Source organism: Anas platyrhynchos, chromosome 8 (assembly GCF_047663525.1).
Source record: "Anas platyrhynchos isolate ZD024472 breed Pekin duck chromosome 8, IASCAAS_PekinDuck_T2T, whole genome shotgun sequence".
In the NCBI taxonomy this organism is placed as follows: Eukaryota; Metazoa; Chordata; class Aves; order Anseriformes; family Anatidae; genus Anas; species Anas platyrhynchos.
Window position 1 is genome coordinate 17,698,086 of NC_092594.1, and position 26,638 is coordinate 17,724,723.

At 57.0% G+C, this 26,638-nt stretch overlaps 1 protein-coding gene across 4 annotated transcripts in view; it reads right to left on the minus strand.

Moving 5' to 3' along the window:
- The window catches only part of PBX1 (PBX homeobox 1), a 110,656-nt gene that overhangs the window by 58,457 nt on the left and 25,561 nt on the right, over positions 1-26,638 (minus strand). Inside the window, exon 1 of one of the 4 annotated variants that reach the window (XM_072042133.1) lies at positions 12,583-12,712. The exons of the other annotated variants lie outside the window; for them this stretch is intronic. Coding sequence (XP_071898234.1) covers positions 12,583-12,697 — 115 coding nt within the window. The 5' untranslated portion in view covers positions 12,698-12,712. Of the gene's footprint in view, positions 1-12,582; positions 12,713-26,638 lie in introns of those variants that run through there. 4 annotated transcript variants of the gene reach the window in all.

The following is a 26,638-nucleotide window of genomic DNA, read 5'->3' on the forward strand; positions in this document are numbered from 1 at the left end:
CCATGGTGCCGGGGCACCTGTGGGCTCCAAAAAAAGCCCAACCCAGCTGAGGGGATGCAGAGGAGCTGCTCCCACCCGCAGCCCACCTCTGGAGCTGGCGGTGGCCGGTGCCACCCGTGGCGTGCCGGTGGCAGGGCTGTGGCAGCGCGGCGGCAGGCTGAGGCGCGGGCTGGGCTGCGTGTAATCAGAAGGGTTATCTAATGCTAGTTTCATTCTAATTGAGTCACTACCATATGTCACCCTGCAATAACAACGCAAGCAGCATGCAACTGAATACATATTTAATTCGCATAATGGGTACAACAGTAGAAGTAATCAAGGCAGTTTGCCATAAGCCATAAAGAAACGCCGCTTGTGCCTAGCGAGGAGCGCTCGGCGCGCGGGGAGGGAGCGCGATCGCCAGGGAGAGCGGCGGCGCTGCATTGCTGCGGATGCTGCAAGGGAAGGGAAGGGAAGGGAAGGGAAAGGAGAGGAAGGGGAAAAAAAAAAAAAAAAAAAAAAAAAAACAACCCCAAAGGCGCACGCACGCGCCCCTGCAGGGCTGCGAGGCGAGGAGCTGATTCGACGCGAATGGAAATCAATGGCGGGATATTGTCGACGGATCGTTAGCCCCTTCAATATAATTAACAGTAATGGATTTATTGGCAGAAACTTAATGATTGGAATGTTAAATACCGGCCTGCAATCTCACCGCGCCGTCCAGCCGAGGCGGTCGCTTTTGTTTCCAGCTTCAGAAAGGGGCTGAGCATCGGGAAATGAACCCGAGGTCCCCGGGCTCGGTGGCCGTCCCCGCGCTCCCGCTGGCCCCGCGAGCCCCCCGAGCACCCCGGCTGGCCCCGCGCGCTCTCACTCACCGCCTTCATTTCCTCCCGCACCGAGAAGATTAATACGATTGAGGAGCACTCATCAATATCTTTGGACAGATCAACCAGAGTTTTCATTAAAGCTGTATTAATGCTTTGGGATGCACAGCTGCGGACAGGTTGGGCTTCAAAAAGAAAAGCCCGGGGACGAAAGGGAAGAGGAGAGGAACAGCAAGGGAGCGGTGTCCGCTCCCAGCCGGGAATTAATGGCGAGCCGGCCCTTTCCCTCATTAGGGGCCTCTCCCACCAACATGTTTTGATGTATATTTCATGAGGGTAAACAAACATCCATTTCACTTTGGGAAGGTGCTCGCTGTAATGTATTGGCAGCCTCGCCGGCAATGAGGGGACATTAATTTCAATCCCGGTGTTTAAACACCTTGTGGAGCCCCCATCACTCATCCCCCGGCTCGGCGCGGTGGCGGGGGGCTGCGGGCACCCCTCCTGCCCACCACGAGAGGTGCCAGCAGCCGTGGGATGGATGATCGCCTGGGAAAGGTCATCCCCGTGGAAGAGGGATGGACTGAAATTGCTTTAAAATGAAGAGGAGGCTCCAAGCTGGCTGCTTGCGTCGGGGTGCAGGCCTCGGCCACCCCACGCATCATCCCCAAAAGGCTCCTACCCACTGAGGTATCCACGCTCCCAGTCTCCAGGTGGGAATCTCCCTGGGGAACAGGCTCCAGGGAATATTTGCAGCTCCAAAACCTGCCCTCAAGCTGCAGGAACTCCTCGCCACCGGCTGCTCTGGGTGCCAAACCTCCACAAGGGCAAATTCATGGATCCCAGGATCCTGTTCAATACAGACACCATCCATAACGTTGCCACCTTATTTTTTTCATGACTCTTCCCCAGGGCATGCCTCTTTGGCCACTGCTGAGGATGAGACAATGGGACAGGTGAAATTTTCTGCCTGAGGCATTTTGGCTGCTCGCAGGTCCTCCCAGGCTCCTTCTGAGAAAAGGCAGCAGGACGCTGGGGCTGCGCAGAGCCCTCCACTTGCATCCTCCACCTCTGTATCCCCAGCAGATGAGAAAAACAGCAGAGCTTCTCCCAGAGGGGGGCTGCAGAGCAGCCTCTTAAAGACAGGGGTCCTCAGTCCGGTAACAAAAGCCAGACACTGCTTCGAAAGCAGCCTGGCCGAGCCCCGAGACGTGAGAGCAGATTTTCCGAGCAGCACCCACTGCCAGCGCGCATCTCCCAAACCAAACCCTCTGCTGGGCACCACCCGCAGCCAGCTCCAGCTGCTGGGCAGCTTCTCTCACCTACATCCTGCACTCTTCCGCGGGGTTTCGGAGATGCCCAGGTTATATTTATGGGAGAAAACCCCCAGAGAAAAGCCCTGGAGCATCCCCGAGAGAAATACAGCAAGGGAGCAATCAGCCAGGGGCGGCGGTGGCTGCGTCTTCTCCCCGTCGCTGGTTCTTGGCTCCTCGCACACAGCGCTGAGCAAATGGGGCTGGCAGCAAGCACGCCGAGGAGCGAGGGGGAAAATGGAGAAGAAATCAGTCCAAGGAAAGGGTTTGGGGTCCTGCAGAGCAGCACGGATTGGGGAAGGAGCGGCTGGAAAGGCAACCTCACTTTTAGTGCTCTCACACGTGCACAGGAGGCAACGCCGTTTGACGAAAGGCTTTGTACAAATAATCCGTGGGTTAAACACACGGAAAAAGCAAACCAAGAAAACGATGCCTTCACCAAAGAGCGACATGCTTATGTGCAGGCCCAGGGCTTTGCTTCTCACCCCTCCCTGAAGGCACCCATCGCCGCCCAAAGGGTGAAGGGGGCCTCCCGCAGGAGGTGGCTCAGGGTGGCCGCATCCTCGTGGAGCACAGCGCAGCGAGCACGCACACGTTGGGACCTTTGGAACAAAATGTTGTGTTTTTTTTTTTACTGCCCCCTTTTTCCCCTCCTGCTTACGTTCTCCTGCCTCCCTTTCCGCTCGCCGACCGCGCCAGGAGACGCGCGCCAGGCAGACTTGAAAGAGGCGAGGGGATCTGAGAGCGCAGCGACAGCTCTCTGGGAGCACTGCGGAGCCGTGGCGCTTGCTTTTTGTCACCAAGCACGCACAAAGGCACGCAGACACACACCGCTACCCCTCCGCACACCACAACAACATTGCTCCTCTCGCTCTACTTTGTGTGATCCGCTTTGTGGGAACGCTGTCGAGGCAGCGCCGCTGTCTCTCTTCTCTCTCCCCGTCTACGTGCCGGCTTGGTTTTGAGAGCAAAAAGCCTCTTTAAGAAGAAGAAAAAAACCACACATTAATGCCTAGAAAATAGCTTACACCGGGGGAGCTGCCAGGATCAGAGCCACCAGGCAGCCGAGCACCGAAGGACAGAAGCTGCCGTGTCCCCAATAAGGTGGGCATGACCCCGAGGAGAGGCTTTTGCCAGCATCAGCTGCTTCTGGAGCACCCCACTCAATGCTGAGCCAGCCTCCTCGAGGTCTTCTCCACCAAAAAGCGTATTTTTGGGTGGTTTGGTTCAAAGCCACCCCGCCAGCTACACCTCCACGTCCATCCTGTACACACCCCTATCAGTGCCCTGAAAATGAAGGCGTCCCACTGCAGTTATCCCACTGATGCCCAGCCAAGTTCCCCTGACCCCAAAAGCTTCCCAGCCCTCTTGGGGCCACTGGAGAAGACAACCCCATGGCCTGGAGCCGGGTGGGAAGTGCCAGGGTGTTCCCTCCCACTGCCCCCCCTCCCACGTCCAATAATCCTGTTAAACTGAGCCCTGCCTGGATTAATCTCTTTCCCCAGACAAACGGGCGATTATTCAGGCGTCACGTTGGGATTTTTAGGGTTTGTGTGCGTTCCCACTCCTCTTCCCTTGGCTTCTTTTGTCAGTGGCTCTTACCGCTCCCCCGACGGCACGCACCATTCAGCTCGGGCTCCCCAATAACACCAATACCTGCTCCCCAGGGCTACCCAACAACCCTCGGCAGGGCTTTGGGAACCTTCCCCGAGCTCACCACCGACGAGAACCCGACGTGACCTTGAAGGCGATGCTCAGGTTTCCTCCAGCAAGGCCTGTCTCCTTTTTTTCCCAATAACCGAGGAAATGGTTGGAAAAATCCCATGAAAAAGAAATGCAGCCGTGGGGCTCCTTCCCTCTCCGGAGCAGTCCCCCAAAACAGACCCTGCATCCCCCAGGCCACCAGCACCCCTCTGTACCCACACACGCTCACATATCACCACGGGCACATGCATTTCTGTAAAAATGGACAGAAACATTAAACAACTTGCTCTTCTTTGAAAAAAAAACCCTACTTTTATAGGTTCTTCGCTCCCAACCCCAAATAGCAGCGCGTGAAGCCAGCGAATGAGTGCTCCTGCACCGGGCAGATGTTCTCCCCGCATGTCCTCGCTCCATTTGGACACTTCGGTGGCTGCAATAAGTTGAAACTAATTTATGCTCCGGCTGGCCCTGCCAACACAAGCTGAACGGGGGAAGCCAGCTGGATGGTGAGGCCGCAGGACTGCTTCCCGAGCTCCTGCAGCCTCTGCCCGAGCCCGGCCGCAGGTAGGGGAAGGAGCACGGCGACCCCTCAGCTGCCAAAACCCCAAGGAGAATTGGGAGGGGTGAGACTTGGTTTGGTACCATGAAAAAAAGCCCAACAAAACGCTCTGCCAGGTCCTGCCCAGCCTGGGATGCCGAGGGGACCAAAAAGCCCCGAAATCTGAGCCCCCTTGCCCCCTCCCCTAATCAGCACGGAGATAACCCAGGCGAAATTCCCATTAACCAGCTAATGCACAGAGCAGTGTTTCCCAGCCGGGGCTCCTAGTGGCTAAATAACAGTCTTTATCCCCCAATTTCCCTTCATCATTTGTCATCTCCTTTCAAACCAGCTCAGTATTTCCTGAATCCTCGAGCGCTAAGAGACTAGAAGGAAAGCCAAGGAGGAAAAAAAGCTTCTGAGTCGCCTTAAACCTGGGTAACGTCCCCCCCAACCTTCCCCCTGTCCACCCCGGGCCTCAGAGCTCTTCCCAGGCAGTCCAGCAGCCAAGGAAGGGCTCAGGCTCAGGGTTGGGGAGGGAAGGTAGAGCAGGAGGTTCCCAAAAATACGGGATTACGGCGGTGTTAGGGACAGAGAAGCCGGGATCGCCGTTAGTCCCGTTTTCTGCTCCCCCTTCCCACCCTAAATGAGCCCAGGTGGGGCCAATCCTGCCATCTCTGAAGTCAGACAGAGCCAACCTCTTTTTTTTGATTATTTTTCCTTTAAAATGAGGGATTGGGGCTTTTAAAAAGACCCAGGACTCCGGGAAAAAAAGCAACGGCAGCACAAGAAAAGGGTGAAGGCGGGGAGGGAGGGGGGGGAATTCCTCTGGAAATCATTAATACTCCAGGAACCTTCAGGACTAAACCTGAATACAGACACTTAAGCTCTCAGCTCTGCCATTAACGCTAGGGCCTAAATTATTGATCTTTTGCCTTTATCAGCATAACAGTCACGTCCCGGTATCAAGATCTAACTACACTGCGGTCCCTGTGCTGCAGCCACTGAAATAATTAGGAGAAATTCTCATTAAAGCCGAGTGAAAGGTTCAGGGATGGAGACAGAGGAAAGGGTCTGGGAGGGTGTTTAATGTCTTCCACGGGGTCGAGAGAGCGCTCTGATCAAATCCCCGTGCAGGGCCGGGGGATGACAGCTTATCAAAAGGAGAAGTCCAGGCAGGAGGCTCGGCTGCGCGCACGCACCCCCAGCCGGAGCGCAGCCCCGCGCGCAGCCGCCTCCTTCCCGGGGAGAGAAGAAAGGAAGGTAGGGCAGGAAGGCATGAAAAATAAATAAAAGGGAAAAGCAAAATGAATAATGGAGAGGCCCAGCGTGGGCTAAGCGTGGTGATTTAGGAGAGGGAGAGCAGGCGCGGGTTAGTGGGGCAGGGGGGGCTGTGGCTGCAGCCCGACCCCAAACACGCGGCTCCCGGTATCAATCCCGATGCAGCCCCGGGATCAAAAAGGGAGAGGGCAAAACCAGAGCGAAACCATACAGCCGAGGAAGGAGGGATGAAGCCAATCTCTCAGCAGCACTGCTCCCAGCCCGAAAATGCTATGGGAAAAATTAAAAATGGAAGAACGACCCCGCAAAAAAATGACACCCCCGCCACCCACCGGACCCGAAGCCTCCAGAAAGGTTTCACAAAGCAGAGGGAAAAAAATCCCAGTCCTGTGGGCTGCAGGAAGAAACGCTGGAGATTTCAGCTCGCCTGGGGAGGGGGCGATGGCGAGATAAGGCAAGTGCTGAAGAGGGAGGGCGAGGGGCGAGGATGGATGTAAAAAGCCCGTCCCCTCCCCCCCGCGCAGCCAAAGTTTGCCTATATTTAACGTCAACGCGCTGTAATTTAAAAGAAAAATTCCATTTCACTCGGCTAATCAGAATGGTTAGAGAGCCCATTACCACAAACACTGGGAACATCTGAAATTGATTATTTTTTTACTTCAGCCAGTTAATGAAATCCTCCAGCGACCGCCAGCCAGCCAGGGCAGGGGACGGCCGCCGGGGCGGGCAGGGGACGCGGTGCTGAGCCACTCTCCGAGCCATGGGGAGAGATTTTGGGGAGAGGTGCTGGACGGGGTGCTGGACGGGGTGCTGGAGCCGGGCTGGGCTCTCCTCCCACCATTTTGTGAGGCTGGAGATATTTAGCATGGGCAGCGCATCCCGGGAGGAGCACCACATCATTAAACGTCTTGGGCTGGTGCGGCAGGGAAGAGAAATGCAGGATGTCACCGCCTGATAGGGAGAAGACTCCGAGGTTATTTATTAGCGGGCACTTACCCACAAACTGCATCTTCTCCATTTGCATTCGGCAGGCTGCAGCCAGCTTAGAGCAGGGGGAAAGGCAGGCGGGATGGAGGGAGCAGCTCCCCACCTGCCTGCCACCCACCTCGTCCCCTCCCTGCCACCCCCCAGTGTCACCTCCACCCCATGTGGCTCCCAGCACGGCCAGCTCCCACCAAACACGCCGAGGAAGCCGCGAGGTTTCCTATTAAAGCTCTCCATCACTGAGCTCCGTGCTCCCCATCCACGCCCTCCATCGCTGAGCTTCGAGCCCTTGGGATGCCACCGAGGTTTGGCACGGCCATGGGGCCACCGGATCGGCACACCCCACAGCCTGCAGGCCTCCCGGACTCGCTGCTGGGTGCCAAACCCCTTCCTGGAGCACCCCGAGGGTGCCCGAAGCATCCCAGGCTCGCCGGCAGCCGCGGGGCCGTGCGCCCTCCATCCCGTGGCCGCGGCCTCTCCCCCAGCTCCGAAAAGTGGCCGGGTGTAATTACGCAGAAAGCTCCTCTGGAGCTATATCAATAAGACAGACGTCTGTTGTATCATTCTCTCTCAGTAAGGCATTTCTTCTCCCCAATTGCTCATATAGAATCATAGCCTAATAGCATGCTATTAACATAATTGCCAACACAACTAGTGTTCCGTGTCTCACAGCCATTTGCTTATTTTGCCATAAAGAAGAGCGAAAAAACAGCCCCGAAAACCCGCAGCCGGGCACGGTGGCGCCGGGGACAGCCCGTCCTGCCCTGCACCCGGCTCGGCACGAGGTTTGGGGACCCTCCGGGGGCAGGACGGGCACCGGCGCCCCGGTGGCAGCCGCGGGCCGCGGCGGCGGCGCCTCCAGCCCAGCCTCCCAAGCAGCCGTGTGCTAGGATCTAAACGGATTCTGCCAGGCGAAATGAAATTCCCATTATTTTTAATTAATCCTTAATTAAAATATATTACTCCGCAGATTCCGCAAATCTCTCTTAATATGCAAATGCGGCCCATTCAAGGATATTTACATATCATTAATTAAAACGGCACATTCTTTCAGTCTAACAAGCTGGGAGCCGGGGCTGTTGCCACACTGGCAAGGAAGCCCAGCCTGGCACTGCCAAATCCAGCCGCCAGGAAGATGTTATAGGGCTTTGCAGGAGGCATGGAGAGCACGGGGTGGAGCTGGGGGCGAGGGGACAGCTCCTGTAGGACATCCCGGTGCAGTCCTGGTGGTTATCCGTGTATTAGGTGCCACAAAAGCACCCCAAAGCCCGGCTGGAGACAGAAACCCCCCGAGCTCCCCCAGGACAGCTGGGGTGCCCAAGCACACCCTGGCAGCCCGCACCAGGAGGGGACCATCTCCCCCGTCACTCCTGGGCCGCGCAGCTCCTGCAAACGAGGCTTTGAGCCGCGGGACCGATCTCCAAGAGAGTGACAGCCACTTTCGGAGGCTCTCAGTGCCACCGCTATCTGCCTCCAGCCAGAGCAGACAGCAGAGAATCAGCGAGCGGCTCCTCCCGTCGGATTGACAGATCCGCTCGGCAGCAATTAATAAGGCGCTGTCCTCCTCCAGTGCCTTTCGTCGGAGGCCTTCCAAGTGCTTCAATGAACTCTTCTCCTCTGCGCTCCTCCCGAGCCGGAGCACCGTGTGCCAGCCCCTCTGCAGGGACGGGGAAACTGAGGCACGCCGCCTGCTTGTCCCCGGCCACCCAAAAAGCCGAAAACGTTTCCGAGCCCAGCTGCACCACCGGTGTGATCCCGCGTGTGCCGAGACGTGGATAACGAGGAGGATCTGCCTTTTTTCAGGACAATTCAGGGAAACCATCCTCGTTTTACCCCAGAGGATCCCTTCAGCAAGCACACACATCACTGAACTCCTCCTCAGGCCTCTTTGCCATACTGGTCCGCACTGGTTTGCGCAGGGAATCCACTGGGCCATGTCCCAGCTCCCCATAACAGCAGAGGGCTCTCTGGCACCATGTCCTTTCCAGAAGGACCCCATTAAGTGGGACCAGACCCGTGCTGGGTGTGAACCCCCTCCACCCCACACCCTCACCTGCAGGTAGGTGATTTCGGAGACCCTCCCTTCCCCCAGCACCAGTCCCTGGAGCCACCAGCCTCAATCCACTTCCCAGAAAAGCCTCCAAATTGCCCAAATTGTCCGACCCCAACCCCAGCGCCACGACAGCGGGCAGCCGGCGCGCCCCGAGGTGCCGAGGGCTTGACGAATGAGGCCAATTAAGGCTCCCCTGGCATCGCTCGCAGCGCAGAGGTGTTTTAACCTTGGTGGTCTTGGCCCGCGGCCAGCCGAGGTGATTAAACCGCGGCTCCCCCCGCGGCTCCCTTCGCAGCTCCAATGGCACGTGAAATCGCTCCTCGCCTCCTGCCGCAGCCGGCCGAGGCTTGGCGGCTCCTCCTCGCGCTCCGGATCTGCTGCTGTGCCCCGTGAAGCTGCAGGAGCAGGGTTGGGGTCCCTGAGATGCTTCCCAGGTCGGGGACCAGCACCCGGGTGCCACCATCCCGCTGTTGGGGTCCTCCCCATGGGGTCAGGGAAGCACGGGGTCACAGAGCAGAGGAGCAGGCGCCTGCTCCCCCTTTTCACCCCACTGCTCCTCCCAGCAAACGAGGCAAAGCAAAAAGAAACGCAGTGCTCTGCTGGGGCCTCACCTCTTGCCAAAACGAGCCCTGGAAGCCAGAAGTGGGGCAGCCAAACCCCAAACCCCAAGGAAGGGGATCACCAACACTACCCATTGAGCTCAGATCTGCAAAAACCACCAGGGACGAGGACAAGGGAAGAGGCCACGGCGCTGCGACGGGGCTGGAGGTCCCCAGAGTTTCCCAAGCACCGAGACACCAAACCCAGGGTGCAAAGGGTTTCCAAACACCCTGGAAAGCCTGGTCCTCGTCCCCAGGGCAGCACGGGCTGCTGCTCTGCTCCTCCATCCCCTGCAGAGCCCAGCACCTCCCAGCACGGCCTCCAGCTCGCCCCGATTTGGGGGCACGGCAGGGAGCAGCCCCACGAAGGGGGCCGGCTGCAGCCACGCATGCTCCGCCGCGGCACTAATCCCACATCAACATGCTCAGCCACAGCTGAAGCAGCCGACGTAATGAAAAAGACTATCCATGAGGAGATAATTACATTACAAAACTATTTTAAGTCAATGAGAGCCAAGACGGATGTATGGGGGGGGGGAGGCTGGGGACAGGCTGCTGTCACTCCAGGTCCCCTGCCACCTCTGCGACCCCCCCGGCACCCGCAGGGCAGGGGGACCCCAAACCCTCCTGCACGAGGGGCTGCGTGGACCCAGAGGGAAATGCTCCAGAACAGCAAAACATGGCCCCAAAACGGCATCTTTTGGCTTACGGTGCCGCTGCTCTCGTGGCGGGCTGCGTCTTGTGCCGAATTTGCCAGACCTGGGGATGGGGGGGATGCAACTTTTGCTTAAGACACCTGGCAGAACTAATTCTACTGCAAGGCTGTGGCTTGTGAGGAAAGCCAGGAGCACGGCAGCAGCCAGGTTATTTTTAAGCCAGTTTTTTTACACCTACCCATGCTTCCAGGTGGCCCTGGAGCACACGGCGTGGCCAGGACTGTGCCAGGATGCCATCAGCTGGGCCAAGGACAAAGCCACCACCTCCACTAGGACATCCCAGCCTGAAGGAGAACCCCCAGCTGCGCAGGGAGCGGCTTAAACAGAGAAACCAGCTGGAAAAAGGGAGAGCCCGGCACCAGGAGAACCCCTGCAGCACCCGCTGCTCCCTTTTTCCCCCCTCCCCGCCTCCTCTTTCGCCTTGCTCTCGCTCTCCTTTCCCAGGCCGGGTTTAATTTGACACCTTGAGCTTTGGTAACGAGGTGGGGAGCGAGGAGCCACAGCGGAATTCATTAGGCTGAGCACTGCAGGGCCCGCTCTCGGCGCGCTAATGACATCGGAGGATAGGGAAACGAGACAGCCGCCACGCCGGATGAAATAAACATGAGCACTGTCAGCGCTGACAGCAAAAAGGGACAAAATAAGGCAGGTAGAGACCTTTCCCCGGCCGCTCAATGCAAAGCGACAGCTTCCGCAGCCCCCTGCCCGCCGCTCCCCTTCGCCCTGCGCCCGGGGAAGGGAAAGGAGGGGGAAAAAGGGGACGGGAACGGAGCAGTGACACCTCCCCGCTGTGCCACGCCAGCACAGGAACCCCTCGTGCCACCTCCTTCCAGCGGGCCAGGCACGACCCCAAGCTCTGTATGGGTATTTTGTAAGCCCCCCCTTCAGTCCCCAGGCTGCAGACCCCAGGAGCTGGTCCCGTTCACCCCACCACGGGGCAGGCTGCACGTGCGCCTCCGGTAATCCCCTGAAAATAAATAATTTTTGGCAAGAGCTGAGAGCTTGGATGACCTCCTTCGATGCCCCGGATGCAAAGCCAGGTGCTTCCCAACTCACGAGCAGACTTCTCCTGTCCTCCAGACCTCTGGCCGGCCCCACACCCCTCCAGGAGAGGAGAGCTGCCCCAAAACACGCGGCACCGGAGCTCATCTGCCCTCGCCCTCTCCCCACCAGGAGCCGGAGTTTTCTGCTTGGCTTTGGGGGGCAGATTTTTTCCGGCTGTGCAAAGTTTCCAGAAGTTTTTTGTTGTTTTTTTTTTTTTTTTCCTCCAGCATCTTCACTCCGGCACTGGTAGCACTCCCGGTTGTTGGCCCTGCTCCCGGGGTGCCGCACACAAAAAGGCACCCAAGGGAATTAAGGAGCACAGGAGCCCAAATCACCGCTCCTGACCTGTAACCTGGTCTCAGCAAGGCACACGAACACACGTGCCTCGGTGTCCCCGGCTATTAAACCAACAAAATCCCCATCTGGCCCTTTTTTTTTTTTCCCCTCCTCTTCCCAGCACAGGATGGCACCCATTGTCAGCCGCGCGGCCAGATCTGCTGGCTGTTTCGCCATCCTGATTTCCACCCCAGCGAAGAACCCCACACGTTGATGGGAATAGGGGACCCGTCATATGGTTTAAATGACCCCGGGCTGTTTCCAGAAGTCCACTCAAAGGCCAGGAACACTTCCAGGCTCAGCCGCTCGCCCTTGCTTCCAGCCTCTGCTTTTATTCCCTCCCCCCACTCCCCCAAGCATCCCTTGAAAGCGAATGGCAATTGAGTTTGTAAGTCCCTATTCATCAAGGAAATTAATTCCTTATGCATAATTCATTTCTTTTGTCAACTTTTTTTTTTTTTTTTTTCTTCTTCTCCTTCCCCCAAATGCTCCCAAATGCATCGGGAGTGGAGGCAGCGAGGGGAGAATGGGAACGGGGGAGGCCGAGAGGGGTGGGAAGGGACAGCTTGGCAGCGAGCTGACCAACCTATGCCCTAATTCCCAAATGTCACCCACTATTTCGGGGGACGAGGAAGGCCCTCACCAAGCCTGAGCCACCAACAAAGCATGTTTGGTGGTGGGACCGAGAAGATCCACGGCTTGGAAGCCTTCGCAGTGTCTGCACTGCTGAATAAGCCTGCAGGCAGGTGACGGAGCACGGCCCTGCTGTGCCCGAGCGGTGTCCCAAGGGACAGCAGAGTCCCCGGAGAGGTGCCAGGCACCCGGTCGGGTCTGAGCGAGCTGCAGCCACCACGTGCAGTGCCCTAACCCCGGCAGAATGCCGCCGGTGCCCGCGGGGCCGGGTAGGACGGCGGGTTGGGTTACGGGCTCAGCTTTCCGCTGACCTCCCCGCATCTGCGCTCGGATCTCCTGCGTGGCTGTGCCCAAAAAAAAAAGACAGCGGGCTGCTGCTCATCCCCAGACGTGGGGAGAAGCTCCCACACCCTGCGAGCTGGGAAACGCCATATCAAAAACCTGCGGCTCTGGCATGGCGCACACGGGGCAAAACCCGTAGCCAAACAGGGAGCAGAGCCTTTGGGATTTCCCGAGCCCTGCAGAGACCTGGCCCTCCAGCTGATGCTCGCCCAGAGCCAACACGACCACCGCCTTACCTGCAGAGCTCCCCCCCAGCAGAAGGCAGCAGCCACGCTGCTCCCCGTGCGAAATTTGGCTGGTGAGTAGCAGCACCTCGTCACGGGGGTACAGGGAGCGTTTGCAACGCCCCATTTAACCGCGCCGTGCTCCCATCCACAGGCTTCATCAGCATATTTCAGCGGCGCCTTGATGGATGAAGATAGATGGGAGAACATCATCCTTGGTGAAATCACTGTTTTATCAAGGTTAAACCATCCTCACGCTGCGCCACCTCCCTTTGTTGCTTCGTTTCCCATCACGAAATTAGTGCCAGGCGTCAGACCCCGCTCCTCCTCTCCCGGGGTGGGCAGGGAGGGGACGCACGCACGGCCCTCGCCCACCCCCGTGCCACTCTCTGCTGAGCCCTTCTGGCTCTGGGAGCCACGAGGAGCTGAAGAAAGCCCCAAATCCAGTGGCCTGGGGCACCATCACCAAGGGCTCAACCCACCTGCCCAAGGACGGGTGAAATCAGACGAGCCCTCACGTCCACCCCGCTGGAAACCCTAGAAGTCAGGCTCCCGAGTCACTTTGGCCCGGGTTTCGGAGGCCCCTCGGGGCTGGTTTATCCCCTCTCCAGCGGCGAGGCCCCAGCGGGGAAGAGCACCTGTTATCATCCTCGTGGCCTCCAGCCAGAGGCTCGTCTGAGAACACGACCCGGGTGCCTGGGGAGTATGTGAGGGCAGGCAATTAAGGTGGAGAGCTCGCGGCTTTTAAACAGCCTGCAGGACACCTAAAGAGGTTCCTAAATACCTTCTAAAACCCGCACCCCCTTTGCAGCACTGCTCTCCGCTAGTTCCCCTAGCTTTGCACCCCTGTAACCAAAAAGCCAGCCTCAGTGGATTAGGATTATCGGACTAGGATTTTTACCCAACCCGCCGGGTGCATGGGCTCCCTTGGGGCTTCCTAACCAAGGCTCGGCAGCGTTTGGAAAGGGAAAATAAAGGAAAAGAAGGCTTGCAAGGAACTCCTTGTCCCCTTCTCCCGCGGGATATCTCCTTTGCTCTTTCACCAGCAGGAAAAAGCATCCCTGACACGCAGGGTGGCAGCCAGCGACCCGGGACCCGCTGCCTCCGGTGCCACCCGTGAGGACGCACACTCAAACCCTCCAGGAGAGGCGGCTGGAAAACTGTGGCTGGATTTATGCTTTGGGGCTGTTTCCCTGCACCAACAGCTCCAGAACAGGGCAGGAATTGTGGCCAAGCCCCCAGCCCCTGCCTGCTGCCCCGAATTTGCAGCCCCGAGCCCCGTAGGGATGCGAAGCTTCCCGGGAAGCTTCCCCCCAAGCCGCTGTGCGGTGCTTGGCGTGCGCTCCGCAGCCCGGCGGTTTATAGCCCTTATAAAAACATTTATGTAGAAACTGCCTGTTCCTCTGCTTATAAGGCCAATGTCCTCAGCCCCAGGCAGGCCCCAGCACCATATTCAGGCTCAGGGAGTAACCCGGCGAGCAGAGCACATCCAAAGCTGGACACGAACCAGGCAGCATCTCCGAAAAGCTCTCGGAGAGCTATATATGGCTTTTGGAGCCCAGGCTCGGTTCGCACAGGGAGAAGAGGCCAGAAGAGCTGTGCTGACCGGCACTCGAGGCACAGCTACAGAGGCGAGTGCCCAGAAAAATAAGGGAGGATTTACAGCAATAAAAAGTGGAGCAAAAGGCGGAGGGAGGTCTTTTTTCCTCGTCAAAACAGCTCACCCCATAAACTCTGCGGCGAGGTAAATGAGAGCCTGGGTTAAAACAGACACGGCTTACACTGGGATCCTCCAAACAAAACAAAACAAACCAAAACGCTTGGGGGGCGGGGAGGAGGTGATATACTGGAGGCTTTCTGCAGTACAAATGTCAAAAAACTTGCAGCAGAACTTCTAAACAGCACGGCTCTGGCTGAGCACGAGGCGCCCAGGTTGCTAACGGGAAGCATCTGAACCTTGGAGCTTCACAAGCGTCCCGTGTGCTCCAGGCCCGCGCAGCTCTGTCAGATTTCTCGGATTTAACCGGAGGAATTCCCCCCAAATTTCTCCTCCAGCCCCGAGCCGGGCTGTCCTCCGCCGCAGAGGTGGCAGCTGCTGCAGGCAGGGCCCCTGCGCAGAGCTCTGCTGTCTCCACTTCCAAGACGCGGGGACATTTGGGCTGGAGATCCTGGAGACAATTAAAAGAAATAAATCTGGCTTCTTTATTCCCAGCACCGAGGGGGGAGCGATTTTCCCTGGCAGTAACGGAGGTGCTCTTCCTTACGTATATATCTCAGCAGCGATGATGGCCAGGCAGAACATTAAATTAGCCAGCCCCTATTAATTACAGCACTTCTAGAGCTCTCTCCATCTTCCGAGCCCTTCGCAAACAGCCGTAATTCCTCTGCGTGTTACCTCCTTTCCAAAAACCTCCCCGAAGAGCTGGCGCAGCCCCGCACGGCCCCGAGAAGTCTCGCTGCGAGCTGTTCCCACCCAGCCTCGTGGCCCCCCGCTCGCATCCATCGAAGGCCGCCTGTGCTCCAGACCATTGTTCGGAGCTGGCGCGGGAGCCCGGCTAATTTACGAGGCACAAAAAGGGCCGGGACACCCCGGCGAGGTCTGCCCCAAGCCCACCTCCCGCAGCTGGGTCCGGGCAGCGCCCTGCCTGCGCCCCAGGGCTGCTGGCACTGCCTGGAGAGGTTCTCCCCCCCGTTAAAATCAACCAGCTGGGTGCGCAGAGGCACTGCAGAGCCCCTCCTGCTCCTGGAGGATTTCTGCCTTTCTTTTTTTTTTTTCTTTAAATCGAGCTGCAAGCCCTCGAAGAGCGAAGTTAAACTAAGCACCATTTACTTTACTGCTGAGCACTAAGGAGCGGGGAGGAGGCGTGGAGCCGCCTGCAGCTCCCCTCTGCTCCGGCCCGGCGGCGCTCCCGGTGCCAAGAGCTACGGCCTGGAAAATGGCACTTGTGCTAAAGTGCCCGCATTAATCAAATCTTCCTTCCCACCAGCAGGGAGAGAGGGGAAGGCAGGGAGCGACGCCGCCAGCTCCGAGCCCAGCTTTTGGCTTCGTGCGGGCTGGGAAGGAGCCTGCCCTGAGCAGCTCCTGAGACCTGGTGGAGGCCACGAAGGGAGGAAAGGGCACGAAGCCTCCGCGTGGAAGCTGGGTTTTGTCCCCAGGACCACCAGTACGTCACCAACACGCACAAGCTGGGCAGTGCCAGAGGGACATCACGTGTCAGACCCCCAGAGGAGAGAAACAGACCCCACGGGCACCATCCCTGGGCGCAGTGCCACCCCTAACCCCATCCAAACACGGAACCACCTCAGCTTCTTGGCCACCAGCTATAAAAGAGACACCAGCCACACCAGCACCTGCCCCAGGCTGGGAGATCCAGCACCAGAGCAGCCCCTCAAGAGGTTGCATGAAGGCTGAATTTGCTTCTAGAAGGGTTCACTTCTCACCTGGCTTTCTGTCACAGTATTTACCCCATCAGCCCAGAAACCAAGAGAGTGTTTGATGTATCTCCGGGCTAAAGACTGCAAAACCACCTTGATTTCATTCTCCCCAAGAGCCTAATTCCCACCACCTCCCATGGAGGAGTAAGCCCAGGAGTCCTGCCCGAGCTTACACAGACACTTGTGGCACAGGGAAGGAGTCCAACACAGACCATCCAAACCCCAGGTCAACCAGGGGAGAAACCACGAAACACAGAGCCCAAAAATGGGAAGGGGGAAGAGACGATCCCCTCTCTCCCATTTCAGCAGCCCACGGGCACGAAGAGCTCTCCAAACAGCACCAAGCTGGGCTCAGCACCATCGTGACCTCCCCTGGATTTCGGCTCACTGAGAGGTTTCAGCAGCCTGCAGGGTCTCCGGGCAGAAGCAGGCAGCGTCACACAGCCCGTCCCCTCTGAGGCCATCACTTCCCAGCTCCGCAGGGAGCTGGCGAGACCTTCCCCGAGAGCTAAAGGCTTCCCCGAGCCGGGAGCACCACGACACCTTGGCTCAGCACAGGGCGGCGAGTGAAGAAGTCGACGTGGAGCCACTTTCTAACCAGCCTTAATAAGTTAATGCAGAAATCCTTCCAAAGAGCGGGGCTACAGGAGACACTGGTCTCCACTGAATCAAGATCTGTTATGTTGTAATATAATAGATGTAAATTAAAACAGAAAATCTATCATGCCTCTAATGTAGCCTGATAGCTGAGCGTGTGGATCCGTACGAGCAGAAGCACGGAGAGGAAGGGTGATATATGGCGAAGCTGGATGGAGGGTGAAAAGCGTGGCGAGACGAGCCGGAGAATGGCGCAGCCCGCTCTACGCTCCTCAGACCCAAGGGCAAGAGAGGAATAAATGTTGATTAGTGTTGATTTTGTCCGACGAACGCTTGTCGAGTGACAGTTGGACTAAGCTGCTCTGAAAGAGAAGCATTAATCTTGGTCTGGTTTAAGTAGAGTATATTAATTTGTGTCATTTTTACTAAGTCGTACTGAGAAAGGCTTCTTACTGCTTTGCATCTGACTGCTTTGGTGGCTTAGCCTACTTTATTTTTTTTTTTTCCCCTTTTTCCCTCCTTCCCCCTTTTAAACAGACACGGCGGCAGCAGCACCATATTCAAATAGCTCAGCAGGAGAGCGGGGGACCAAACGCTTCACTCCTGGATTAAGAAAATAAACTCCCAGGGTGTTGGCATAGCAACAGCATTTCAGATGAACTGCTATATATTCCGTGATTAATAAATTAACATTTTTTTCATATGGTTGTTCCTCCTTTGCTTTCCCTCCTTCCGACGGCAGGAAGGAGAGCGCGGGGGGGAGGCGGACAGGGGACAGGGGAGGCAGGCACCGATGTCCCCGCGGGCTGGGGACCGGGCTCTGCTGGGGTTTCTTCTTCTCCCCGTTGATCCAGCCACGACACGGGGCTTTCTGCTCCGGCCAGCGGTGCAGGAACACCTCCAAGCACTGCCACGGGTGTGGATGACGGCGAGGTGGCAGCACGCAGGAGGCTGGCCCGGAGGTGTTGCAAGCACTGGGACGAGGCCAGTTCCAACTCCCCTTTCAGGTCTGAGTAGCGCTGACTTGCCAAGGAGCAGAAAAACCACCGAGGCGAGTCATTCCCTCCCCCAGGGCCGGCCGCAAACCAGAAAAACAGCTACGGAGGCGCACGGGGTGGCCACCTCGGGGTCGGGACGTGAAATAAGAACTGCCAACAAGCCCTGTCCCAAAGCTGCGCGCCCCTGGCTGGCTTCCACACCTTTCCCAAGCAACCTGGGGAGGGATCGGAGCCCCAGGCACTCAGCACGGCTCTCTGATGTGTGCACCGAGCGGCCAGAGCACAGCCAGGACTGCTCCTGTGTGCGTGCAGCAGCACGGGCAGGCACCGTGTCCGCGCGCGCATCGCCAGCCCTGCTGGTCACGCTGCTCCCTGCAGGATCGATGTTCACGGGTAGATCTGTTCCCCTTGCTGACAGCTCAGCCTCTTTCTGCTCTCCACCGCTTGGCCTTCCTCCTCGCGTGTATTTTTATGGAAAAGGGGCTACAGGGAGAAGATCGAGGGAATTAGGAGCAAAAGCCGACGAAGTTCACCAGAGCAGGCTGCGAGCGCAGAGTTAATTTTCCATGGCTGGAGCAGGTAACAGGAGCTCCTGCACGTTTCACGAGCCAGGCAGCCTTTCTGGATGTAACCGGGCCATCCGCTTCTCCTGGAGAGCCAGGAACGAGAAACCAGACCCTCCCCGAGCAGCGCCGCTGAGCGACCAACCCCAGCTCAAACCCTTTCCTCCTCCTGCCAGAGCTGGCGAAGTGACCGGCGCTGAACGCATCCTCCCCAGGCCTCAGCTTCTCTACACCACTGCCAGCCTGAATGCGAGGGGGAGAAACCCAACAACCGGGGATTAATCACAGCCCCCTGCCCACGGAAAAGGTGCGGGACGTGCCGAGCAAGCCGCAGGCAGGAGAACAAAGAGCTCTCCCCGCTGGAGGCAGCCCCTCGCAGCGGTGCCTCGCCTCCGTCTGCAGCAGCACCTCCAGCCCCTGGCCGCCCGGCCTCGTCCTGCCTCTCAGGAGAAACCCGGGTTTCTAAAGGTGTTTTGAGCCCCCCAAATCTGCTCTGTAAACCTGGCGAAGCAATAGGCATCACAGCTCCTCGTGGCTTGGGCAGTTCAGACACGTTACCAAGGGGGTTAAAAACAAGCCCAAACCGGCAGCCCTGCGCTCGCTGCCCCCCACACAGCTCGAGGCACGCAGCAGAAAAACAAGACGAGTCCCAGCTGGTATAAATCGGGAAAGCTCCTTTATCACCAGCAGGAATACCCCGGCTTAAGCCAGCTGCTGATCTTACGAGGTCTCAACAAAACTCTCCCCCTGTTCTCCTGCCCAGCACAAAGCTCCGCGACCCCTCGCTTTCTCTGCCTCGCAGCGGGCTCCCAACCCCTGCCTCCGGGGTTGGGAGACCTTCCCCTGCTGCTGGCGATCCTAAAGAAGTTAAAACCTTAAAATTGCAGCCGTCGGGGAGAGCAGGGAGCGGCCCCACGGCGCCTTCCTCGGCTCGTTATTGCTGGGCACCGCGGGTAGGAGCGCCACGCCGGGCTTGCCTCTTAGCGTTATCATCGCTGGAGCACAAAGGGCTACTTAGAAAACCCTCAGCGCTGTGATGTTGTCTCTCAATGACTTTCCCTTATAGATCCTGGAAGGATAAGCCGTTATCAAAGCGCTTCCGCAGCTGCATTCGGAAAACTGGGAATTAAATCACCGAGGACTTCTCGAAGGAGCTGCCGGGCCCGACACCTGTAGGATGCAGGGGGCAGAAGGGAGCGAGCAAACTGCCAATTCCGAGCCTCAGAGGTGACTTCAGACATTGGCACATCCTTCGGTTCAGTCCTGTTTGGAAACACATCCCGACTTGCCACAGGGATTTTTAAACACACCGACAATGGGTCTGCAAGTAAGGACCGCGTCCCGGCCCCGAAATGTGCCGAGCCTGGGATTTACCTGCACCCCTGAAGGCAGGAACGTCCCCCAGCCTTCCCGGGAGAGCCCACGAGGAGTCACTGCGGCACCAACACCGCCCGGTCCTCTCCTAGTGCCTCCCATCCAACCCCTGAGGTTTTTAGAAGAAATCCATGCATCGAGCACACACACACACAGGTCACCGCTCATTTTCCCTGTGCTGCGTTGAGAGAGGCAGGGTCAGCCCAGGAAGAGGAGCAAATGCCCAGTCCTTAAATCAGGACTCCGGACCAGAGGGTGCTCAGCATCCTTTTCAGGGACAGCACCGAGTAGGAGACCCCCGGTAAATACGCACGCAGTCAACCAGCCACGAATGAACCCGGGTGGGAAGCTCTGGACAACTCAATTTCCCCGGTTCAAAATGAACCTTGCAAACCCGGAGCTCGAGGTGGGAGAGGAGATGCATGAGATCATGCCAGCCACGCGGCGGGCTGCAAAATCCCTTCAGCCCCCCGCGGTGTAATCCCCAGCGATGCCGTTTCGCTCCTGCTCCTGCCTTGGCTTTTCAATTTACACCTTGTCCGGCCTGAAGGGGTTACCCATGAGATAACCCCTCCCCGTTTGACACCCGTATCTCCCCATTCAGGGGCAACGTTTGCTCCTTAGAGAGAAAGAGCTGCTCACCACCCCGCATTGAGGTGTTTTACGCCAGGTGCCCCCCAGCTCACCACGGGCATTAAGGAGGCTCCACCACCAAGGGAGAATTTCTCTGGGGAACCCCCTAGATTCGGTCCCATGCACCTAAAGTTCCCCAAAACCCCTTTATTTTACCAGCAGCGTTGCATTAATAAGATGTCTGGAGCCGCGTGCCATATACCCAGTTAGGGCAAGGAACTAAGATCTCTGCTGCTCTATCAAGTGTGGCCTCTCCAGCCCGGAAAGCCCGCTGCTGTGCTCTTTTTGCCAAGCCACACTGCAAATAACACATCTAATTTGCTCTCCGCTGTGCTCCTTAGGTCTTTTGCAACATTACCGCTTTCCCAGGGCTTTCCTCCCACCGCATCTCTCCGGCTCGGATCGCGACGGCAGCGTTTTGCAATTCCTTCCCCGCGCCTTGATGGAGCGCTGCTCAAAAGCCTCTCGCTGGGTTCGACCCCAAAAGCAGCTGCGTTTCGGTGCTCGGGGAGCTGATAACACACATCAGCACGGCGGCGGGCAGGGCGAGACCCGGATCGATGGGCCCCGTGCCATGGGAGATCAATCGCCTCCCTTTGCCAGGTGCTAAGTGCCACGGGGACTGAATTAAAGCAGGGACCGTCAGAGCAGCTATAAGTTATGCCTTTTCCCTTTTTTTTTTCCCCCCTTTTAAGAAACAAACCCATAAAACGGCACTTTTTTTTTTCCCCTCTTCCCTGCCCCCTCGCTTTCCCCTGTAAGATTTTTCCACGAGGTGAGTGGAAGGACGGATGGCGCAGATACATTTTGCTCAAGTTCTAAGTGCTTTTGAAACCCCCTGTCAAAGCGTTTAGTAACGCAAGATTTAAGATGCCCAATTAATTTTTTCCCCAACAAGGAGCCAAAAGTGGATGCGGGAGGAGGTTAAAAGCTAAGTGTTTAATTAATATTAAATTTATATGATTCTTTATCACTGAAAGCATTGTAAAATTGAAAAAGCAGTTAATTTTATGGTCGCTGTGTATTCCTCTGCTTTGATCTTTGATCCGTGGAATAAAATCACGGAGTGTGAAGCTTCTCCTGCTTTATTAGACCTGCCTCGTGGTGGGGAGGCTGGGGGGAGCCCGACGCGAGGGCAGCACGGTTTCCCCCGAGATCCAGCACCGAACGGGCTCTCAGACACAAAACCAGGCTCCGCGTAGTTCAAGGGGTGCGTAATTCACCACCACCCCAAAAGAGGGATTTGGCACCATCTCGCTGGGCAGTGCTCGGACCCCAGCAGGACTCCGTGGCCAGGAGGAGAGCGCCGCAGCCTCGCACCTCGCCCAGCACCCACGTTCCCTCGTGGGAGGTGACACCAGAGGAAGGGCACTCAGCTGGCTCCCACGCCTGTCCCACTAGGGCCATGTCCCCCAAAGCCCCAGGACACGGCGGAGATGCCCCCAGGGGTCACGGCCACCAAACCTCACTGCACAACTCCCCAAACCTTGTGCACGGCATCGCTGCTTCGCCTCCGGTTCCCGGCCTCCCCTGTGCCTATCTGCGAGCAAGACAAAGAGCTATTATGCAGAATGGATTTCACTGGGAAAAAAAAAAAAAAAAAAAAGAGGGGGGGGAGTGGAAGAGGAATCATTTGTGAGGGTTTCTTGTCGATTTTTTTTCCTTTAATCCCACTGGGAGCCTCATTATAATTTAGCTATTAGCAGGGGGGGAAAAAAATCCAAATAAGTAAAAGAATCTCAACGTTAAAAAAATATATATTTGAAGGGAAAAGAAAAATCAACAGGATGGAAGTTCTCCAAGCCTCAAAGTGGTGGCGAGTCCCCAGTTCAAGTGCTGCAGGCAGCCCCCCTGGCAGCACGCTGCTCCTGGGGCCAGCTCCCCATCACGCATCCATCCCTGCTCCCCAGATGGATTTAGGGTGCCCCTGGACCACGGACACCCGTACAGCCTGGACAGAGAAACTAGAGATAGTTGAGGGCTTCAAGTCCAGATGCTGACTTGCTTCAGGCCCGCATTTAATTAAAACAAAACCAAAAAGTGTCTCTGACGATACCAACAACTCTCAGAAAGGCCGTGCACACCTCTCCCCGTCCCTTAAATTCAGTGTCTCCTTGCCAGAGAGAGGTGGTCTGCATATATTCGTACAATAAGAAAGAGTTTAAATGAGAATTTAATCTTGTTAAAGCCTTGATTTTAGGGCAGGTACATAAGTCACACACAGGAAGAGGCACGAAGTAATGAAACAGTGCAGCTCTCAGGATGCAGCTGGGAAAACTGTGAAGTCATTAAGGAAGGCCAAAAATTAGGCTTGATATCAAAGAATAAGATCTAATAATTGGTACTGCTTCTTAACCAAGAGGAATTAGGGCTGTTAACCCTTTGCCCCCGCTCCTATTTGCAGCTGCCCTCAGAGGACGGCCACCTTAATCCCCCCCGGGAAGCCGCAACCCAAGTTGCCCCAGATCATGGAGCAGAGCCCAGAAGGGAGAGCAGGTTTCTCACGTCCCACGGGGTGCCAGAAGAAGGTTTCCCTTCTGCTAAGCCGAAGAGATGCCAGACACACGGAGCAGCAGCCTAAAACCTCGGGGAGTGGGAAACGGGCAGGGTAAAAGGGTCCTGGTGCCGTCAGCAGGAGGGCTCTGCACAGCCCGGTGTCCCTGCTCCTCACGGCCCCACCAGATGGGCCACGGAGCCCATCCATCAGAGATGCTGGCCCACGTGGAGGTATCTACAGCCAAAATACCCTCCTTGGTGTTGAGGGGGCACCAAGAACCCCTCCTCCTGCAAATATCTGCACCTAAGGGGGTGCCTGCAGCCTGAGACCTCTCCCGTGGGCACGGATGCGTGCCTTGGGAGGGAAGGGCTGCGATTAAGTGAGATGTTTTGTGGTTTGAAGGACACGTGAGAGACCTGGTGCTGTCCCGGTGACACCTCTGCCTCCTCTGGGGCCGTGGAGGACAGCAAACTGAGCCCAGCCCCGGCCTCCCCGCCGCAGACAGCCCGGCCGTATTTCACACGGCCGTGTGCGCGCGGGTATCGACAGATGGAGAGGGAAAATTACCGTGCCCATAAATTGAAGCTTTGGTCACGTCAGTTCAAGAAGCAGAATGGGAAATTTAGAGCCAGCAACCAGCTTGTGGCAGTCAGGCTGACGAGTGCAGGAGCCAAAAGCCCCCCCCCAAAAATTGCCACGGGCAGGCGAGGCCCAGGCGCGCCCCCGACTCCGCTCATCTATCCTCGGCAACTGTTTGTCTGAGGCCACATACAACTGGATTTGTCAAGCCCCCTTTTAACAACTTCTTGTCACAGTCCATTACCAAATTGCATATAGTTATATATTCCACTAATTAGGCTTCTAAAATATCATTAACATGTCTCTTGATCATTAGCATAACGTATGAGGCGTCCTCGTTAGGCACGACTCGAGTTTGTTAAGGCGGTAATGAAAGGCACGGGGCTGGTGCCGCAGGAGTTGCGCAGAGACAGGAGGCTGGGAACATCAAAAGCCTCAGTGCTGAGCTGGAAAAAAATAACAACAAAGTCAGCGCGAGGCAGGGGCAGGAGCCACCCGCCGGGAAAGCAGGGTGACGAGGAAGACAACCCCTGCATCCCCAGGCCAGGGGATGCTTCGCATACACGGCGTGTTCCCCGGCCTAAAATAACGTCCCCGTGATCCGGGGATGGCACGGGTCGGGGAGGGCTCAGTCACAGAGCTGAATGAACCACCCCGGGGATTTGGATGATGTTGGGATCTGAGGGAGAGCTCACCCCACAGCCCGCACACCCCCACCTGGGGCTGAGCATCCAGGCTAACTCCGCGCAGCCTGGTTTGAGGCCAAAACCTTGCCTCCAGCTGAGCCCTCCCGGTCTGGCCGACCTCAGGACAGCGCTCAGACCAGCTCAGCACACGAGGATACCCCAAAACCGGCACGGGACACACGCAGGCTCCCTCCTCCTTCAAAACCAGAGGCAGCAGCCCCGCCGTCAAAGTGGCGTGATGCAACGCCAGCCACCACCCTCACCCAGCCCCAGCGAAACCGAGCAGCAGCCACGGCTAAACCCACGTGAAAAAAACTTCCAGCCAACAGCAGGAAGCAAGGAGGCGGCACAGGATGCTCCAACAGCACAGGACCTCGGTCAGAAACATAAAAAGCAAGGCCTGAAAGGGCTCCGGGGTGCCCAGGTGGGGCACGGACAGCAAGATCTGCAACAGGCACCTGCGTGCTTCAGTGCATCCAGGCCCAGGGGGTGAAGGATGGGAATTAATAGCCAAAGGTTTGACCAGGACAGATGCTTCCATGTCCAAGCCAGCTCATGTATCAGTGGTTACCACTGTTGCTATAAATAAGCAGTTTTTTTTTTTTCCTTCCCCTTTGAGCGAATAACTCAATAAGTCACCGCATGAAAGATATTGTAAATAGCTCCAGCAGAGTGCAAGTTGGGGCTGCTTCCAATTAGCTTTCACTTACGCTCGCCCTGCCTGTGCCAAGTTTGCAGGGTTTGTTCTCGACACGCCGCTGTCTGAGGAGATATCGGGGGTGAGGCCGGGGAGCCAACCCCAGCGCAACCCGTGCCTCCAAATTAGAAATGATCTTGCCATGAAAGCCCTGAAGAAGGCAGAGCAAGCGGGAGCAGCCCGCCTGCATTTATCTCTGTCCAGATGTTAAAGCAAAGGTGGGGAGGGGGGGGGCAGGAAACGAAGGGAACAAGCGAGAGCTTTTCTTCAGCTGCTGAGAGCGAACAGCACCACCACCGCAGCAACAGCTTGGAAATATGAAGCAACACAGAACTTTTTATGAGAACAAAGACATAAAACAAGCTCAGCGGAGGCAGCCCGGGGGCTTTTTACACACACATCTGAAGCGGATCCCCCACGCCCCTAAGAAAAGGGCTGGACACATCCTTGCGGGCGACACCACTGCCAAAACAACAGGGGGAAGACGGATGGTTTTGCAAGTCTTCATCAAAAAATTCCTCTTCTGTGAGATAAACGTGGTGTGCGGCTCCTTCCGAGTTGGTGCTCATTCATACGCACAAGCTCCGTGTCCCGCACATGCGCGCCTCTCCCCACAGCAGCTGGTCCCAATACCAGAGGAGCATCACAGCCAGGAAACTATCACCAGGAAGATAAAATACAGGGCAGGAGGGTGTGGGATCGCTTGGTAGCCTACAGGAACAGAAGTCCCGGGGAAGGGGCTTCATTCCCCACATCCCTATCCGGGAAAAGTCACGGGGTGCCCGCGCCTCTGCCATCAGGGCCCGGTGGGTGTCACGGGTACACCGGGTGCCCAAGCTGCTCCAGGAGATTCAGGGAGACCGAGGGGATGCAGGGACACCAAACCTGCTCCTCACATCATTTTAGTCGAGTCTTCCCTCCGAAATGGGCAGGCAGTAGGTACCAGCCTGACCCAGGCTTCCTGCAAGCAATATAAGCAATGCTCCAGAGCCCTTCAGCAGCCGGAGGAGGACCAGGAGGCCTCCCCGAGCAAGCAGATGTGTTCATTCACATCAGAGCCGTCTCCCTTCCCTGCCACCTAACATTTTGCTGAGATACGGACCCTGGAAGCCATCCCTTGTTTTGGGGAGAGGGGGGCTGCAGCAGGCAGCGCAGCACATACTGGTTTTGTTTGCTCCCTGGCTCTCAAGCCAAAAGCAACAATCGCAAAAAAAAAAAAAGAAACACCACTAACATTTGATAAGGCTTTTTGATTTGAAAGGGGTCAGGAAAAAGTTCCAGGAAAGGGAAGAGAAACAACCCTGTTGGAAACCCTTTAATGCAGTGCGAATCCACTCTCTCAGGCTGCAGTTTTTCCTTTCACCCCCGTAGCTTTTAACCACCTTCTCCCCTCCCCAGCTCCCTCTCTCACGCTCCTTCTTCTTCCCACCTCGGTTTCGCTCCCAAATGGTGGCAGCCCCGCTACCACGGCCAGAGGGAACCTCTCCTCTCCCCTCCCCGTGCCGGAGGGCTGGGGATTGACCTCTCTGCATCCGGCCCTCTCCACAACCTCCAGCATTACACAGCGGTGACCTTGCTGGAACTGTGGTCCCCTGGCCTCCCTTCTGGCACCCACACACCTCCCGGCCCTGTGCTGCGTGCCAGCAGCCTTCACCCTGCCGGGATGGGGCTGTAAGGAGGTGTGAGGCTCCTCTGGATGGGGCCTCGGCTCCTCGCTCCGAGCCAGGGGCTGGATTTCAGGTGTGCTCGCTTGGGAGCTTGACGGGGAGGCAGAGTGAAGAGGGAGAGAATCCAGACTGCAAACACGCACGGGTTATTTAAAGAAAAAAAAAAGATGAAAGGAAGGGAGGTGCATATTCCCCTGGACTTCGCCGTATCGCATAGGTGAGACGTGGAGGTTGAACTACAGAAATAGAGCTTCCACACGCATTTGCAGCGAGCTTTTCCGTGAAGGACCAGGACCCCTTTTGTGCCGCCTGGTAATTCCACGCGAGCGAGCCAAGCAAGCA